Here is a 16367-nt window from a genome sequence, read left to right as displayed (position 1 = left end):
GCCCAAGCCAATGGGCAGAGCCACCCAGCAGCCAGGCTGGCCCTGGCACCTGCAGGCCGGATCCTGGAGCCTCCCAAATTGGGGGGCTGGCCGCCTATGGACGTGGGCAGCCTAGTGGACTGCACAGAGAGCTTTTTTGGAAGACGGCAGAGAGACTCCCTAATTCAAGGGCTTAGGAAGTGTGTGTTGCGGGAGGAGTCCACTCTACTTATCGCCATGCAGGTCCCCCCTTTTTCTCCAGAGAGCTCAAGATCCTTGTTCTTTCTCTTCTCACTGAGTCCTCACAACAACCCTGTGAGGGAGGTCAGGCTGAGAGGCAGGGACTGGCCCAAGGCCACACCAGGATTCGAACCCTGGTGTCTCCCAGGTCCTAGTCAGACACGCTAACCACTACACCACACTGTCTCTGCACAATAGCCCTTCCCATTGCGGGAGTCCAGAAGCAAGAGCATCATCTCACCAGCTTCCCAGGTGACCCTTAGTCCATCACCCACATCGCTGGCATAACTAGGCACACATCGTACAATCACAGAATTGCAGAGTTGGAAGGGAACCTGAGGGACATCTAGACCAACCCCCTGCAAGGCGGGAATAAAGAAGGCAACCTTTGCCAACCTTGTGCCCTCCAGATCTTTCGGTCTGTGGCTTTCGCTACACGGCCAAGCTGGCAGGGGCCAACAGGGCACCAGGTTGGTGAAGGTAGAGCTACATGAACTCCCAAGTCAGAATTCCTGCATTGCAGGGGGTTGGGCGGGATGACCTTTGGGGTCCCCTTCCAATTCTATGATTCTGGCCACCCTCCTTGAGCAGCTGAGAAGGAAAGCGGGCACAGCCTTCAAGGGACTCCTTAGGGGCAGCAGAGCAAACCCAGCTTCCGCGAACGAGAAACAGATGCACACTCCAGTGAATCAAATGCCATCTGCAGCATCAGGCCTGCCCCTCTTAGGTGCCTCACCACTATAAAGTGATTTCTTAAAGCACATGCATGTTCACTCTGCGCCTTACAGTGAAGGATGTTGGGGGAGGTGGGGTTATAATTGCAAAAGGGATATTGGAGATGTCACTGGTGCTAGCCAATCAGCCCTGCCCACAGACGGAATTTGTTTGCAAGGTTGCAGCACTGCTTCCTTTGGGAAGAAATGTTATGTTTGGGCTGAATGTGGAAAGGGGGCAACTGTGAGGTTCCTTAAAGGTAAGTGACCCCTTGGATGAGCCTCATTTCCACACACACCCCCCCAGAGCCTGCCCTCCCCCCTGCACTGACTAGTCACCCCCTGCCCCCCGCTTGCAGTGGGACAAGAGCCCCAACCGAAGACCCTTCCCACGTCCCCAGCTCACCTTCGCTGGCAGGGGGGTCAGGGCTGTCCTTTGGGGTGCAGCGGCCGTTCTCCAAGGCCCGCCCCCCCACCTCGCCCTCCGGGAGGCTGCTGGCCTGGTCCTCGCTGGGCTGCCGGCCCTTCAGGTCGGTGGTGGTGCTGCCGCTGTTTTCGGGGCTGCCCGTCCCCACGTCTCCATTGGGCACTTGCTCCACGGGGCTGGTGTTGTGGGCAGGTGGGGGGCACTTGGGCGCTGAGGCTGTGTCTTTGGGGGCTTCTGCGCTCTCCACCTGGAAGGGAAAAAGGCGAGACAAAAGCGGGGAGAGGGCATGAGACGCTTTGCACCCTCCGGGTCGAGGGAGGGGTCCTGGGGCAGGGAGGGGCATTGTCCAAGACCCTCGGAAGGAATGACCCTTGACTGACAGCCTGGGAGGGAGGGAGGGAGGGAGGGGGGGAGGGAGGGGGGGAGCCAACTTCAGGCAAACAGGAACCAGAGAAGTAGCAAGTTGCTGTAGGTGAGAATTCTCAAAATTCACATTTCCTTTTTTTGAAAAATGCACTTCAGGTGTATGGTGTTTTCATACACACAAATGCACACACACACACACACACACACACATGATTTTTTTGTTAACTTTTTCGTTTTACATTTTAAAATACTCATTTAAACATTCTCAAAATATGACTTCCCTTCTTCTCTTTCCGTATCATTTTGCGTATCACAAATCCCCGCAAATTTTACAAAAACGAAACCATTCAGTATTCCATTATTGCATCCATCAAAACTTATTTGAAAAGTTGAATTTATCTGAATGCTGCCAACGTTTTCAGGTGTGCGCAAATCCCCCCCCCCGTATATTCAATAAACGTTTTTCCATCTTCTCCAAACCTTTATGACGTTTTCTACCTAACCTTAAAACAAATGCAGCCAAGAGATTTGCGGGAGAGATAACGACAGGTTAAAAAATTTGAATGAAGGTGAGTCCAGCACCTTCCAAGGTGGTCAAAGATGTTTGGGGAGCTTTTCTACACACAGGCACAAAACCATCTGCAAAACTCGTTTCCCACAAGCACCTGCCAGGAAGAGGATGCAGGACGAGATGTCCTTCACCCCCCCCCCAGTGTGGTGTGACCATCAGAGGGGGGGGCTGGGCCTGGGAGAGCAGGGTTCGAATCCCGACTCCAGCAGGAAGCTCACTGGACAATCTGGGGCCAGTCCTCATTTCTCATCTGCCGAACTTCCTTGCAGAGCTGTTGTGAGAGTAGAATGGAGAGGGAGAGGAGAGCTCTGTGGGTTCAGGACAGAAGCCCACAGCCAGCAACTCTCGAGGAGTCCTCTCCTCCGTGATGTTGTTACGAAGAGCGCACTTGCCTTGCGCAAAGAAGTTACGCCGCTTGTCCCAAACCGACTTCTTTAAATCAGGTTTTTGGCTGAAGCAGAGCTCAGGTGAGAAAAATCTCCCTCCTCCTCTTTGCTGCTCATTTGCCTCTGAAACTCTTTCCTGCCCCCCCTTTTCTCCCTCTCCCCACAAGCTGCTGGGCAGCCCTGCTGGCACTCCCTTGAAGAAACCAGTTGCAAGCCTTGCTTCACTGGCGAAGGAAGAAATAAATCTGGTTCCATTGCAAGTGCAGAGATGTGGACAGGGGGCAGAGAAAGGGACAGGGCACCCCTTCGGCTGGCCCACAGCGCCCCCCCCCCAGGACTAGCACCCAAGTGAGACAGGAAAGGAAGATGTTAACAGGCAATGTCCTTGGGGGGCCCTTTGACACCTCTTTTCACCCACAGCCATATGCCTCCTGCTCTTAAATTCATTTCCCTTTGATTCCAGGCGGGTTGACCTTACGAGGCAATAAGCCATTTGGTGCGGCCAAAGCCTCTGCCCCCCCCCCCCGGCGCCAAATGGGCTTCTGCGGGGGGCAGGGCAGGCAAAGGATGCTTCAAATGGCCTTTCCAGGAGGGACCCAAAGACTGGCAAGGCTGCCACCACTGAGACCCTGGTCAGAGCAGTGTAGCCAGACATCCGAAGCCTCTTTAAGAACATAAGGGGGGGTCTGCTGGATCAGGCCCACCTAGTCCAGCATCCTGTTCTCGCAGATGCCCATTTGGGGAAACCCGTGAGCAGGATTCGAGCACACGAGCAAAACTCTGCTCTCCTGTGGCTTCCAGAAACTGGGATTTTGGTCACGCAGGCAGAGCATCACCATTGTGGCTTTTGGGGAAGGACTGCAGCGGTCCTGTGCTCCTCAGGCAGACACACAACTCTGGGTACCAGTTTTTTTTTTTAATTCCAGGTACCAGTTTTTCCTCTCCCCCCCCCCTCGTGATTGTAGTCAATCAGGGGCCACACCACGAAGGCAACCCCTCCACGGAGCCAGGTAGCCAATCTGAGTGGCCCACAAGGCAACATCGGGCAAACAAAAGAGGGAGAAGAAGGGATGCCTGTTGCCAAGGCAACAAGGTTGGCAGCTCCCAGCCTCCTGTTGCTGCACTGGAGGCTCCACTGGCCACCAGGAAGGGAAGGCAAGGACCATGAGCATCACCCCCATCCTCATCAGCCTGGTTGCCTTGGCAACAGAGGGAGGCATTCCCTCCTCTCCTGTGAGCATCCTGCATCCCCTTCCTTCCCAGCCAAAAGGCAGCTTTCCAGGGCAAAAAGCAAGGTGGGGAGGATCCTGCCCTCTGCATCTGGCGGAAAGTGGCTGTTTGAGGGAGCAGGGCACCCCAAAAGTGGGGTTGCCTGCCAACAGCGACTCAAGATTGTCATTGCATACACAGAGTATTAAACACACACACACACACACACACACACACACACACACGATTCTCCCACAGGTGAGGTCAAGTTAATCCAGAGGTACAAAACAGCAGCATCTCTCTCTTCCCACTCTCCTAGGGCGACACGAGGCAAGAAGTAGGTGAGTATCATAGCAGACTTTTTTTATTGGGGGGGAGCGTCAACAGCGGCGCCACCTCAGAGCCTTGTCCTCATTCTTGCTCACTGGATGAGCACCCCATCTAAGACGTAGCCAGACCCAAACACAACAGAACGGACTTCCCGGCTGAATTGGGGGGCATGGACAGTTGCTATAGCAACAGACCCAGTTACTAGTCCTCCCAACGGGAATTTTGCCACCTTGTGAGGCAGCTGCCAACAATCTACTATTGAGGGTGGTGGACTTTCCTACGTTGGAAATTTTTTAACACGGTCATCTGTCAGGGATGCTTCCCTAGAGATTCCTGCAGCAAGGGGGTTGGACTAGATGACCCTCGGGGTCCCTTTCAATTCTAGGATTCTAGGATCAGCCCATCTTATGACCCAGCAAACCGAAAGCTGGCTTTCAATGAGTCGGCTGTCACAACCGTCCAAGGGCTGAGTCAGGCCCTTCACCCAAATGCCAACCGCAGAATCAACTGGGCACATGCAGCCCAGCCGTTAAAGGACCCCAAACCCCACAATCAGCCGTGAACCCGGTCCTGCCTGCACAACACAGATAACACTGGCCTACCTTGCAAAGTTGTCGTAAGGATCAGAGAGAGAGCCATTCAGAAATGGCAGGTTTTAAAAAAGGCAGCTCTCCAAATCCTACCGCCAGGAATAACGCAGTGAAGAAGAATCTGGTTGGAGCAGACGGGCCTTTGAACTGACCCAGCCCCACGGAAGCCGTCACCCCGCCCCACGGAGCCACCCACTCGCTTTCCTGCACGTGGCGCAGAGGGAGGGACTGGGCCGGGGGGCAGCGAGAACAAGGGCTTCCTCCTGCTCCCTGGAGGCCCATGTCCTCGCGAGGACGGGCTCTCCCAAAATAGCACCCTGGACCCACCCACACAGAGCGGCAGGCAAAGTGGGGCCGGCCCCACTCTCTTCCGCAAGGGACACCTGGGGAAGGGCAGAGCAGGGAGAAATTCAAACTGACACAAGGGACCCACAACAGGCAAGTTCACAACTCTCCCATATTGTGATGGTGAATAGTCATCACCCTCCGCGGCTGTAAATCACGCAATTGTGACCACAACTCTTCCTTCCCCTTTCCGCTCTGCCCAGGAACTGACCTCCTTGCCTTGCGCAGGCTGAGCACCAGGAGGGATGTGACCCATGCGCAGGGCCTCCTGCAAATTCAGCATGCGCAACACAGAGCAGGCTGCAGCGGCTGCGCAACTTCGCATCTGTGGCAAGGAAGCTCGGAGGCGCCATTTCAGAAAGTGCTCTCTGCATGGGGGAGCGCCAGGGGTTCCCCCCTCCTCTCACCAGAAGCAGAAATTGAGGGGAGACCCACATTTGGGCGAGGGGGGCAGAGTTTGCTGGTCTGGTTGGTGCTGCAAAAAGCCTGACAGAGACTGCCGCCCCCAACGCAGCCACACGACTGAGGAAGCTCCACCCTGTTCCCATTTTACAGGTGGGGAAGTGAAGTGGGACAGGGATGTCACGCAGGGAGACCACAGCAGAGCAGGATCCCATCTGCCCCCCAGCAGCCACTGAACCAACACGTCGTTGGAGACAGCAGGCAAGGAAACCTGATTCATAAGAAGAGGAGGTCATCTATCTAGATTCCTACAGAAGAAGAAGAAGAAGAAGAAGAAGAAGAAGAAGAAGAAGAAGAAGAAGAATTTATTTATACCCTGCTCATCTGTCTGGGCTTCCCCAGCCACTCTGGGTGGCTTCCAACAAAATATTAAAATACAGTAATGCATCAAACTTAAAAGCTCCCCTAAACAGGGCTGCCTTCAGATGTCTTCTAAAAGTCTGGTAGTTGTTCCTTTTAACATCTGGTGAGATGGAGTTCCACAGGGCGGGTGCCACCACCAAGAAGGCCCTCTGCCTGTTGTTTGGGGCATTGGCCTGATCTAGATGGTTCTTGTGTAGGGAAGGGATGGGTGGGGAGAAGAGGCTTCAAAGCAACCCCCCAACAGCCCAATCTAAGGGGCAGTTTAGCACACAACACCATTCTTATTCTTTGGCAGCAGTCACTCACTAGCTGAGGAAGATTGCCTCCCATGAACACGGTTTTAACAATGAGTCCATAAGTGACTGTGGAGGCCAGTTCTGGATCCACACGTCCTTCCACAGTGGGGACATTGGTTTCTGGGCAGGAGTTGATCATGGTGTGGATTTGCCAAGTGTTCCTTCCTCTTAGAACGTTTCTCCCTTGCATCCTGAGTTCGAGTGTCTTCAAAGCCCATGACACTTTTGGTCAAGGCTGTTCTTCAACTGGAGCGCTTGCAGGCCAGTGTTTCCCAGTTGTTGGTGTTTATACTACATTTAGTTTTAGATTGGCCTTGAGAGAGTCTTTAAACCTCTTTTGTTGACCACCAGCATTACGCTTTCCATATTTAAGTAGCTGCTTTGGAAGACGACCATCAGGCATCTGCACAACATGACCAGCCCAACGAAGTTGATGTTGAAGAATCATTGCTTCAACACTGGTGATCTTTGCTTCTTCCAGTATACTGGCATTAGTTTGCCTGTCTTCCCAAGTGATGTGTAAAATTTCTGGAGACCACCCACCCGGCCCCGTGGTACCCATATGGGGTACGCTAAGCCTTCCATTTCTCTTGCGCCAGCAGATGTGGCTCCCCCACCCCACAACATCGAGAGCTTTAGGTCCAGCCCCAGACAATCTGCTAATACAGTCATAGTAAAGGTAAAGGTAAAGGGACCCCTGACCATTAGGTCCAGTCGCGGACGACTCTGGGGTTGCAGCGCTCATCTCACTTTATTGGCCGAGGGAGCCGGCGTACAGCTTCCGGGTCATGTGGCCAGCAGGACTAAGCCGCTTCTGGCGAACCAGAGCAGCGCACGGAAACGCCGTTTACCTTCCCGCCAGAGCTGTACCTATTTATCTACTTGCACTCTGACGTGCTTTCGAACTGCTAGGTTGGCAGGAGCTGGGAGTGAGCAACGGGAGCTCACCCCGTCACGGGGATTCGAACCGCCAGCCTTCTGACTGGCAAGTCCTAGGCTCTGTGGTTTAACCCACAGCGCCACCCGCATCCAATACAGTCATACCTTGGGTTAAATATGCTTTGGGATGTATATTTTCAGGTTGTGATCTGCAGTGACCTGGAAGTAACGGAGCATGTTACTTCTGGGTTTCACCGCTTGCACATGCACAGACGCTCAAAATGTCGTCACACGCATGCGTGGAAGTGGTGAATCGCGACCTGCGCAGAAGCGGGTTGCGTTCCCTTCAGGATGCGAATGGGGCTCCAGAACGGATCCCGTTCGCATCCAGAGGTACCACTGTAATTCCAAAAGCAAGCTGAGTCCCAGGCAGCCTCCCCCCCCCCGCCCCCCTCTGCTCCTGCAGCTGAAACAGGTGTCCTTCATCTCTCCAGCGACCTTGAAAAATCCACAGCGCCAGAGCTGTCACTGGACCCGTCAGGGATATTTCCCTTAAATCCTCATCCCTTAAGGAGAGCCTGGTGGATCCGACCAGCGACCCCTCTAGTCCAGCATCCTGTTCTCACAGAGGCTGAACAACTGAAGCAGGATCCAAGCACAAGATCTTCTTTCGTGAACTGGTCCTCTTTTCAAGCCATCCAGCTTAGTGGCTATCACTGCCTCCTGTGGGAGGGAGTTCCACAGGTGCTGCACGAGGAAGCAGGTGTTACCAACCAAGAGGCAAGAGCGATATTCATCCCCAGCCTTCTATAGGAGCTCCAAGATGCTAGCAGCTTGTGGGGGGCTAGCGAAGGGGGAGGAGAATTCAGTCCCCCCTGCAGCATGCTTGGTTTCTATGCTGGAGGGGCCACAGGAGGAATGGAGTGCTCCACCTAACCTTGCCAGTCCAGACGCTCACTCGCCTACATGGTGCTCCGTGTGGTCGCCTGCCTGCCACTTCTGCTCGCCCCTGGCGACCACTTAAATGCAAGGCTGCATTAATCCCTTCCATGTGATTGTCACCCAGCCTCTAACCATGAGAGTTAAGCTACTGGCTGTCATGGTTAATGGCTACTGCTCAAGTATCCATCTCTTCCTTTCTAAGTGGCTGCTGCCACAAAATCCTGTGGCTATAAGTTCCACAGGACCTCCTTTGGATGAAATGATTCCAGCTGCCTGATAATTCAAAGCGGGTTTCTGGGTTCTTGCAGGGGTTTAGTCCCTGGGAGAGTTGTTGTTGTTTAGTCGTGTCCGACTCTTCATGACCCCCTGGACCAGAGCACGCCAGGCCCTCCTGTCTTCTACTGCCTCCCACAGTTTGGTCAAACTCATGCTGGCAGCTTCGAGAACACTGACCCACCATCTCGTCCTCCATCGTCCCCTTCTCCTTGTGCCCTCCATCTTTCCCAACATCAGGGTCTTTTCCAGGGAGTCTTCTCTTCTCCTGAGGTGGCCAAAGCATTGGAGCCTCAGCTTCAGGATCTGTCCTTCCAGTGAGCACTCAGGCCTGATTTCCTTCAGAATGGAGAGGTTGGATCTTCTTGCAGTCCATGGGACTCTCCAGAGTCTCCTCCAGCAGCAGAATTCAAAAGCATCCATTCTTTGGCGATCAGCCTTCTTGATGGTCCAGCTCTCACTTCCATACATCACTACTGGGAAAACCAGAGCTTGAACTATACGGACCTTTGTTGGCAAGGTGATGTCTCTGCTTGAGACCAGGCTCCAAATGCACTCTGTGATGCTCATGGGCCAGCCGCTGCTTCCAAGCCTACCTCACAGACAGGTTGTTGCACGGAGAGAAAACGAGGAAGGGGGAACCACCTTGAGCTCCTTGGCATTGATAAAGGCTGTAAAATAAAATTCCACACGCACAAAGCCACAAGCACACGCCCCAACCTCGGGCTGCGTCTGGCTGTTTTATACAAGAATGTGGGGCAGGGCAGGCCAGCTCCACAGAGGGGGCTGAGCGTGCACACCCCACTCTTGGCCTCCCTCCCTCCCCACGCATCATCCGCAGCAGAGAGAGCTGGCCCTTTAACTCCACGAGGATTTTGGGGACTCAGCCAAGCAGCTGCAACCATTCTGCTGCTGGGCCCCCGCTTTGGCGGCAGCGAGACAGCAGCCTGGCCGCCATCCAGCAGCCCTCCAAGCAACCTGGCCTGCCTGCCTGCCCCGGGCAGACCCCTCGCACTGCCGGGCCCGATCCAATTTCAGGAAGCAGGCAGCAGCGCTGGGGGAACAGCCCTTCCCAGGCGTGTGGCCGGGGGCCAACTCTGCTCCTCGCTTGCCCTGGCAGCGGACGCAGCCAAGAATCAGGTTGCAGCTCCACAAGGCAGGGGGGCAGAGCTGAAGGGGGGGCAAGGAAGGAGCCCCACAGCCAGGAGGAGGAAGAGGCGTTCCCATGCGCCCCCCAAGAGTGCTCAGCTGCATCAGGGGCTCCCAGAACCAGGAGACCCCGCCCCGTGGAGATCACAATGAGGGGCATGACAATTTTAATAAAAAACCAGAGGCATTTTTGCTGGGGTTAATGGGAGAGGAAATTTACAGAAAAGATGTAAATTTGTTTATGTACGCCACAATGGCTGCAAGAATACTCCTGGCCCAGAAATGGAAGCAGCAGGATCGTCCAACATTGGAAAACTGGCAGATAAAGATGGTAGAATATGTGGAGATGGCAAAGCTGACGGGGAAGATCTGGAATCGGTGAGACGATTTGTTTCAAAAGGACTGGAGCAGATTTATATTTTATATGAAAGAAAATTGTAAACACTTGAAAACGTTCGTAGGCTTAAATTGAAATGTTTTGTAATGTGAAAATAGGGATCCAATTTACATATAAGGAGGTAATTATCATAATAAAGGTAAAAAAGTGGTTATAGAAATGCGAGAATTTAGTAAAAAATGTTTGGAAGTCAGAAAGGGGGGGAAGGAAGTCGCTGCTCTGTCTGAGCAATGCTTTATGTTATAGATTTGTGAAATGAGGTGTAATTAAATATGAAAACTCAATAAAAATTATATGGAAAAAAGAGGGGCAGGAGGAGGGGCTGGGCACCCCACCTGTTGTGGGTGCTTAACCAGGACCTAGGCCTCCCCCACGGCCAATAAAGGTCTGGGGTGTTTGGCAGGACCTAAAGCAGAGACCCCACAAGGGAGGGAGAAACAGTGGAAGATCTCCATAGGCAGCGCAAGAGAAAGAGAACCGGAGAACTGCACAGCTGGAAGGGACCCCCCAAGGTCATCCAGTCCAACCCCCTGAGATGCAGGAATCCCAGATGGCCTCCCAACCTCTGCTAAAGACCTCCAGGGAAAGAGAGTCCACCATCTCCCGAGGGAGACCGTTCCGCTGTCCAAAGGCTCATCACGTCTTAACTGCTATAACAAGGGTGTCTCTGGACCTTAAATGGAGGCTCATAATATTTAGAATATACTGGACCCCATTACATTTGTTTTTAAAAAGGTCTAGCTCAGGTATCTAACTGCCGGAGATGCAACAGGGATAATGCTTCCCTAAAACACATGTTTTTTCATTGTCCTCTGTTGAAAGGTTTGTGGCAGAAGGTAACTCAAACTATCAACAGAGCTGTACGGAACAACCTTACATTGACAGAGCAAAACATCCTCTTGAATTATATAGCCAGCACATGGAACCCTGCAAAAGGACAATACGAGTGGATTCTCTGTGCCTTTACCATGGCAATAAGACGGAGACTGATGAACTGGAAAAATTAAAATGCAGCTCCCTTCTACGACTGGGTTGAAGACGTATACAAACTCACAACATATGAACAACTTGCAAATAAATGCAGGTTTGCCATGGACAAATTCAATGATACTTGGAATCCATTCTTACAAATACTGTAATAGGTTAAGATCTGGTGAAGTACAACTCTGTTTTACAAATTTACAACTCTGTTTTACAAATTTACAAATTACACAGTTTTGAGTTTTTCTCCCTTCCCACTTTATTTTCCCTTCTACACGGGTTCTGCTTCTCCTTCTTTTTCTCTCTCTTTTATTTATTCTCACCATGTTCAGTGCACATATAATTATGTACTTCTTGAATTTTCAACAAAGATGTTAAAAATAAAATAAATAAAAACAGAATCTTTGTTTAAACAGGGGGGAAATTCCATCCTTAGCACATCCATCCTTTCCCCATTTAGCCAGGTACATTTTTAAAAAACCAGTTCACACGTTTCCAAAGCACTTCCAACAAGTGAGCAAAAGCAATTACAACTGACCCCTCAGGCTTCTCCCCTCTCCTTCGATGGCCCCTCAAGTCAGCCAGCTCATTGCAATTTGGAAAGCAACGTACAGAGATTAAAACACAGACATGGCTTCAAATACACACACACATAAAATCAATATGAGAAATCAAACAACGATCAGCAGGCGACAACACAAGCTATCAAGAACCGCAATGAAACCGAGAAGGAGCAGCCAGCGTCAAGCACATTTCAGTTAAAAGCGCATGCAAAACAAATGCTGATTTAATGTAGGACGTAAAGCTGGCTAGATTTGGCCCCTGGGAACCCTCTGCTGCAGACGGATGAGACACCGAGAAGCACAGCGTTCAAAGGGGCCCCCACGAGTCGCCTAGTCCAGCCCTCTGAAAGGCAGGAACCGCAACTGAAGAATCCCCGTCCCATCTGGCAAAAGAAATCCCCAGGGCCATTTCCACAGCCAGGGGGGTCAGCACTGAGAAGGCTCCGTCCTCGAGAGACGCCAGCCTAACTTCCGAAAGAGATCTCAGCACTTGGACTTCTTCGTGGGGGAGATAGGGGTCTTCCAGCCGTTCCTCTTACAAAGGGAATCCCCCTGGGAAACTGTGTGGGTCAAAAGGGGCGTTGCTAACCTTGCCCAGCGAGGAAACCATCGGGCAACAGCGCAATCCCGTGCGCCTGGCGGTGTCTACGGGAAAGCGTCTCGCAGACGGCGCCTCTCCTGAACTCCAGTTTACGAGGCCAAGAACGTGAAGCTCTTTCACTCCAAGCAGCCGAGGCGTCGAAAACCCCTCCTTCCACATCCCCTGCGGGAGCGGATTCACAGGAGCATTTGCGCGCTTTGCCAGAGGTGACGGGCATGTCTGCGCATGCCCACGCTTCCAGAGAGGGATGTCGCCGGGAGCCGTATTCTTTGCAGCAGAAGGGGGCAGGGCAGGGGGGGGTGCGCTTTGCAGGCGCTCACGTGGATCTGCGGCTCTCAGGGAGGCCCAAGAATGCGGGACTTTCTCTTCCTTCCTTCCGTGGCCTGGTTTCCACACCAGCCGAGACCACGGGTCTACTCTGAGGAGCCCTGATCCCCCCCTGCTCTCACAACCGGGAGATGAAGTGCCGAGCGCCCAGCTCCCCTGCTGTGTAACTCTGCCAATGCCACCTCCTGGATCCTTCCTCAAGAGGAGGCACACAAAACCTGCTCCACAGAGGCTTCCGCCTTCTGCCAGCCCCAGCCACCATGCCTGGGCCGGCATTTATGGGGACCGGCAAGCGCAAGAGGGCCACCTGTGCCCGGTCACCCTCGCCCCCCAACGGCTCCTGGGCCCCCACTCACCACGGGCTGCCTGCGCTTCCTTCCGGGACGGCCTGCTTTCCTGGCGGGGATCCCTGCATCTGGCCTCTCCGCCTTGCTGCGGTTCTCATCAGGGTCCTCTTCACCCTGCTGGGGAGAGAGAGAGAGAGAGAGAGAGAGAGAGCGGTCACCACAGGTAGGAGCGGAGATTCCAAAAGTCCAGAAGAAATTGTTTATGCCCAGGTACTGTTAGCCCAAAGATGCAAAGAGGAAGCCGTTCCGACCAGAGAAGACAGGCAAACCAAGTGAATGGACTGTGCTGAAATGGCAAAACTACAGTGGATGCTCGGGTTGCAAATGTGATCCGTGCAGGATGCATGTTTGCAACCTGCAGCATTCTCAACCTGCAGCGGCGCATCTGCGCACATGCGGGTTGCGATTCGGTGCTTCTGGGCAAAGCACGGTTTAGCGCTTCTGCACATGCACGACCCCCGAAACCTGGAAATAACCCGTTCCGGTACTTGCGGGTTTCGGCGGGTCTGTAACCTGAAAAACGCAGCTTGAAGTGTCTGACTGTAACTGGAAAACTCAGAAATCAAGAGGACAAGTATTTTTAAAAAAGAATGGGAAATGTTCCAATGATATATTTGCAAAAGAACTGTAAAAAGGTTGATACATTGGCAGGATTTTAAGAACACTTGTAGGAAATTTGAAGCAAAAAATAATTTGCAATGGAAATGATATGCAGAAAAGAAAATTTAAGGAATGGCGGGGGGGATCACGGGACTCGGCAAATCCCATTTTATGGATTTGATATTGTTTTTGTGTATATTTTTCTTTTGTTTGTTGTTGCTGTTGTATTTGTTATTGTTTGTTTTTATTTTTGTTACTTTTGAAGAAAATTGAATAAAAATATTTTTTTAAAAAAAGAAAAAGAGAGAGAGATCACCCCAGGTGAGGTTGTGGGTCAGCAAGGTGACGCTCAGGGGCACAAGGGCATACAGGAACACACTTATCCTGCCACACCGGGGGGGTTTTGGAGGGGGGGGAGAGTGTTAAGAGGCAATGTTCTAAATGGTGAAATTGCACTATTCACAAGATCAGAGGAGGAAAAAGACATTCAACTGGCACCAACTAGAAAGACTATAAAAGTGCATGTTTTTCATGGAATCACAGAACTGTAGAGTTCGAAGGGACCACCAAGGATCATCTAGTCCAGCTCTTGCCAATGAAGGAATTTGATTCAAATCATGTTTTTCTCAGCCCTTGCTAGTGCACTGATATACAGACATACCTCGTGCTGCGTTAGGTTCATGCTGCGTCTTTTCAGCTTGCGAATGCAGCAAACAGTTTTGCCGCATGCACAGAAGCGTTCTGCACGCTTTGCACATGAGCAGAAGCTCTCTGTCGCGCTCCACGCTTGCGCAGAAGCACTGCTCTAGTTGCGGGCTCTTCGGGGTGTGAACGGCACCCCAGAACGGATCATGCCCGCTGCTAGAGGTACCACTGTAATGACTGTCTCAATTGCTTTTTGAAAGAACATTTTGAAATGCTCGTTTTTATTTACTGCCTGTGAGAAAATATAGTTCTGAAGCTGACGGGGTTTATTGCATTTGTCATTCCCACCCCTCCAAAAAAACCAGCACATGGTGTGTTTTTAAAGAGCATATTTTGTGCAGATTAGTATAAATGAATGTGGCCCCTGAATGAACCTGCAGAACAAACATCAGAGCCCCACCCAGCTGCCCCCAGCAAGGGAACAGGGGCTGAGCCCTTTCCCAGTATGGCGACAACCCCTCACAGAAACAAGAAACGAACCAACCCACACCTGCCTCCCATCCTTGCCAGGGGAAGGTGAAATTGTGCCCAAGAGACCTGTGGACTTTGCAAGGCAGCTTTCCTTGGCCCAATGAGGATGTTGAGCACCCCCAAACGAAAAAGCCTTCCTGCCTCTTCGCCCTGAAGCAGCCAAAGCACAGCCAGCACCCTAAACTGCCCCCAAACCCCACTTCTCTTTGGTGGTTTTTGCTCCAAAGACCTCCTATCCCGATGAAAAATTTGGTGTAGCCTGAAGGCTTGCTCAGAGTGTGTTGGGGCTTTCAAAGAGGACCTTCACTCAGTTCCCTGCGCACTGGCTCTGTTGCACATTCAAAGGCCTAAAATGCCTCCATGGGCAGCCGGGACGCCAAAGCCCCTCTTCTCTTGGCAAGGGGGTTGGACTAGATGACCGCTAGGGGTCCCTTCCAACTCGGACACAGAAATCTCCCGAAAGTCCACCAGATGAAAGCTTTAGGTCTTGGGGCCTAAGGCATTGTTTGAGCGCACTGGCTCTGTTGCACATTCAAAGGCCTAAAATGCCTCCATGGGCAGCCGGGACGCCAAAGCCCCTTTTCTCTTGGCAAGGGGGTTGGAATAGATGACCGCTAGGGGTCCCTTCCAACTCGGACACAGAAATCTCCCGAAAGTCCACCAGATGAAAGCTTTAGGTCTTGGGGCCTAAGGCATTGTTTGAGCGCACTGGCTCTGTTGCACATTCAAAGGCCTAAAATGCCTCCATGGGCAGCCGGGACGCCAAAGCCCCTCTTCTCTTGGCAAGGGGGTTGGACTAGATGACCGCTAGGGGTCCCTTCCAACTCGGACACAGAAATCTCCCGAAAGTCCACCAGATGAAAGCTTTAGGTCTTGGGGCCTAAGGCATCGTCTGAGACCACGGAGAGGTGCTTGGAACTGTGCAGCTCAGAGAAGGGACTCTCACAACTTAAAACCCGCACAGCAGCCGCACAGTCGAGGCAGAGAGGAGTGTAGGAAGCGGCTGTGCGCTGGGCCTGACGGCTCCTCTCTCGACTTTGGCCAGAGACTCTCTGCACGACCTCAGAGGAATCTTTCTCCATCACCACCAAAACCACCACCTCCACCTCTCCTTTCATCCCTCCATAAAATGGGAAGGAAAATCAGGACGTTCGGAGAGCCTGGCCGCTGGATCAGACCAAAGGGGGGCTCACCCAGTCCCAGTCCTCCTCTCCTACAGTCCCCCCCTGCTTGTGGGAAGGGCCCAAGGGCCACAGCAGCAGCAGCAGCCCCCCCCCCCTGAGATGCACAGCGACAAGTGCTTTAAAGGCTGGAAAGGAATTACGCCAGTCCTAATTTCAGAAATCTCTAAAATGGGCCCGCCTTGGAGAAAGCAGACAGAGAAAGGTTTTCCTCCCTCTCTTGTAAGCAAAGACCTACGGATGTTGGGAGATTCAGGACAGATGGAGGAAAGTCCTCATTTGAGCAGCACAGAGGGGAACTGTGGCCCTGAAGGAGCAGGTGCGCAGCCTGGGAGTCATTTTGGACTCGACTCACAGCTGTCCATGGAGGCACAGGTTAATTCTGTGTCCAGGGCAGCTGTCTACCAGCTCCATCTGGTACGCAGGATGAGACCCTACTTGCCCATGGACTGTCTTGCCAGAGTGGTGCATGCTCTGGTTATCTCCCGCTTGGACTACTGCAATGCGCTCTACGTGGGGCTACCTTTGAAGGGGACCTGGAAACTACAACTAATCCAGAATGCAGCAGGTGGACTGGTGACTGGGAGCGGCCGCCGGGACCACATAACACTGGTCTTGAAATACCTACACTGGATCCCAGTACGTTTCCGAGCACAATTCAAAGTGTTGATGCT

At 52.5% G+C, this 16367-nt stretch overlaps 1 protein-coding gene across 5 annotated transcripts in view; it reads right to left on the bottom strand.

Annotated features, from left to right (window-relative positions):
* The window catches only part of DNMT3A (DNA methyltransferase 3 alpha), an 88204-nt gene that overhangs the window by 53190 nt on the left and 18647 nt on the right, over nt 1-16367 (bottom strand). For 3 of the 5 annotated variants that reach the window (XM_083733204.1, XM_083733206.1, XM_083733208.1), the window contains exons 3-4: nt 12746-12853; nt 1339-1606 (exon numbers count right to left, since the gene is read on the bottom strand). In XM_083733204.1, coding sequence (XP_083589330.1) covers nt 1339-1606; nt 12746-12853 — 376 coding nt within the window. The remainder of the gene's footprint in view (nt 1-1338; nt 1607-12745; nt 12854-16367) is intronic. The other 2 variants (XM_083733205.1, XM_083733207.1) reach the window with 1 other exon arrangement.

This window comes from Podarcis gaigeae (genome assembly GCF_964106915.1).
Source record: "Podarcis gaigeae genome assembly, chromosome: 3".
Lineage (NCBI taxonomy): Eukaryota > Metazoa > Chordata > Lepidosauria > Squamata > Lacertidae > Podarcis > Podarcis gaigeae.
The sequence above is the reverse complement of the archived record's forward strand: the minus strand, read 5'-3'. Positions and strand labels throughout refer to the sequence as shown.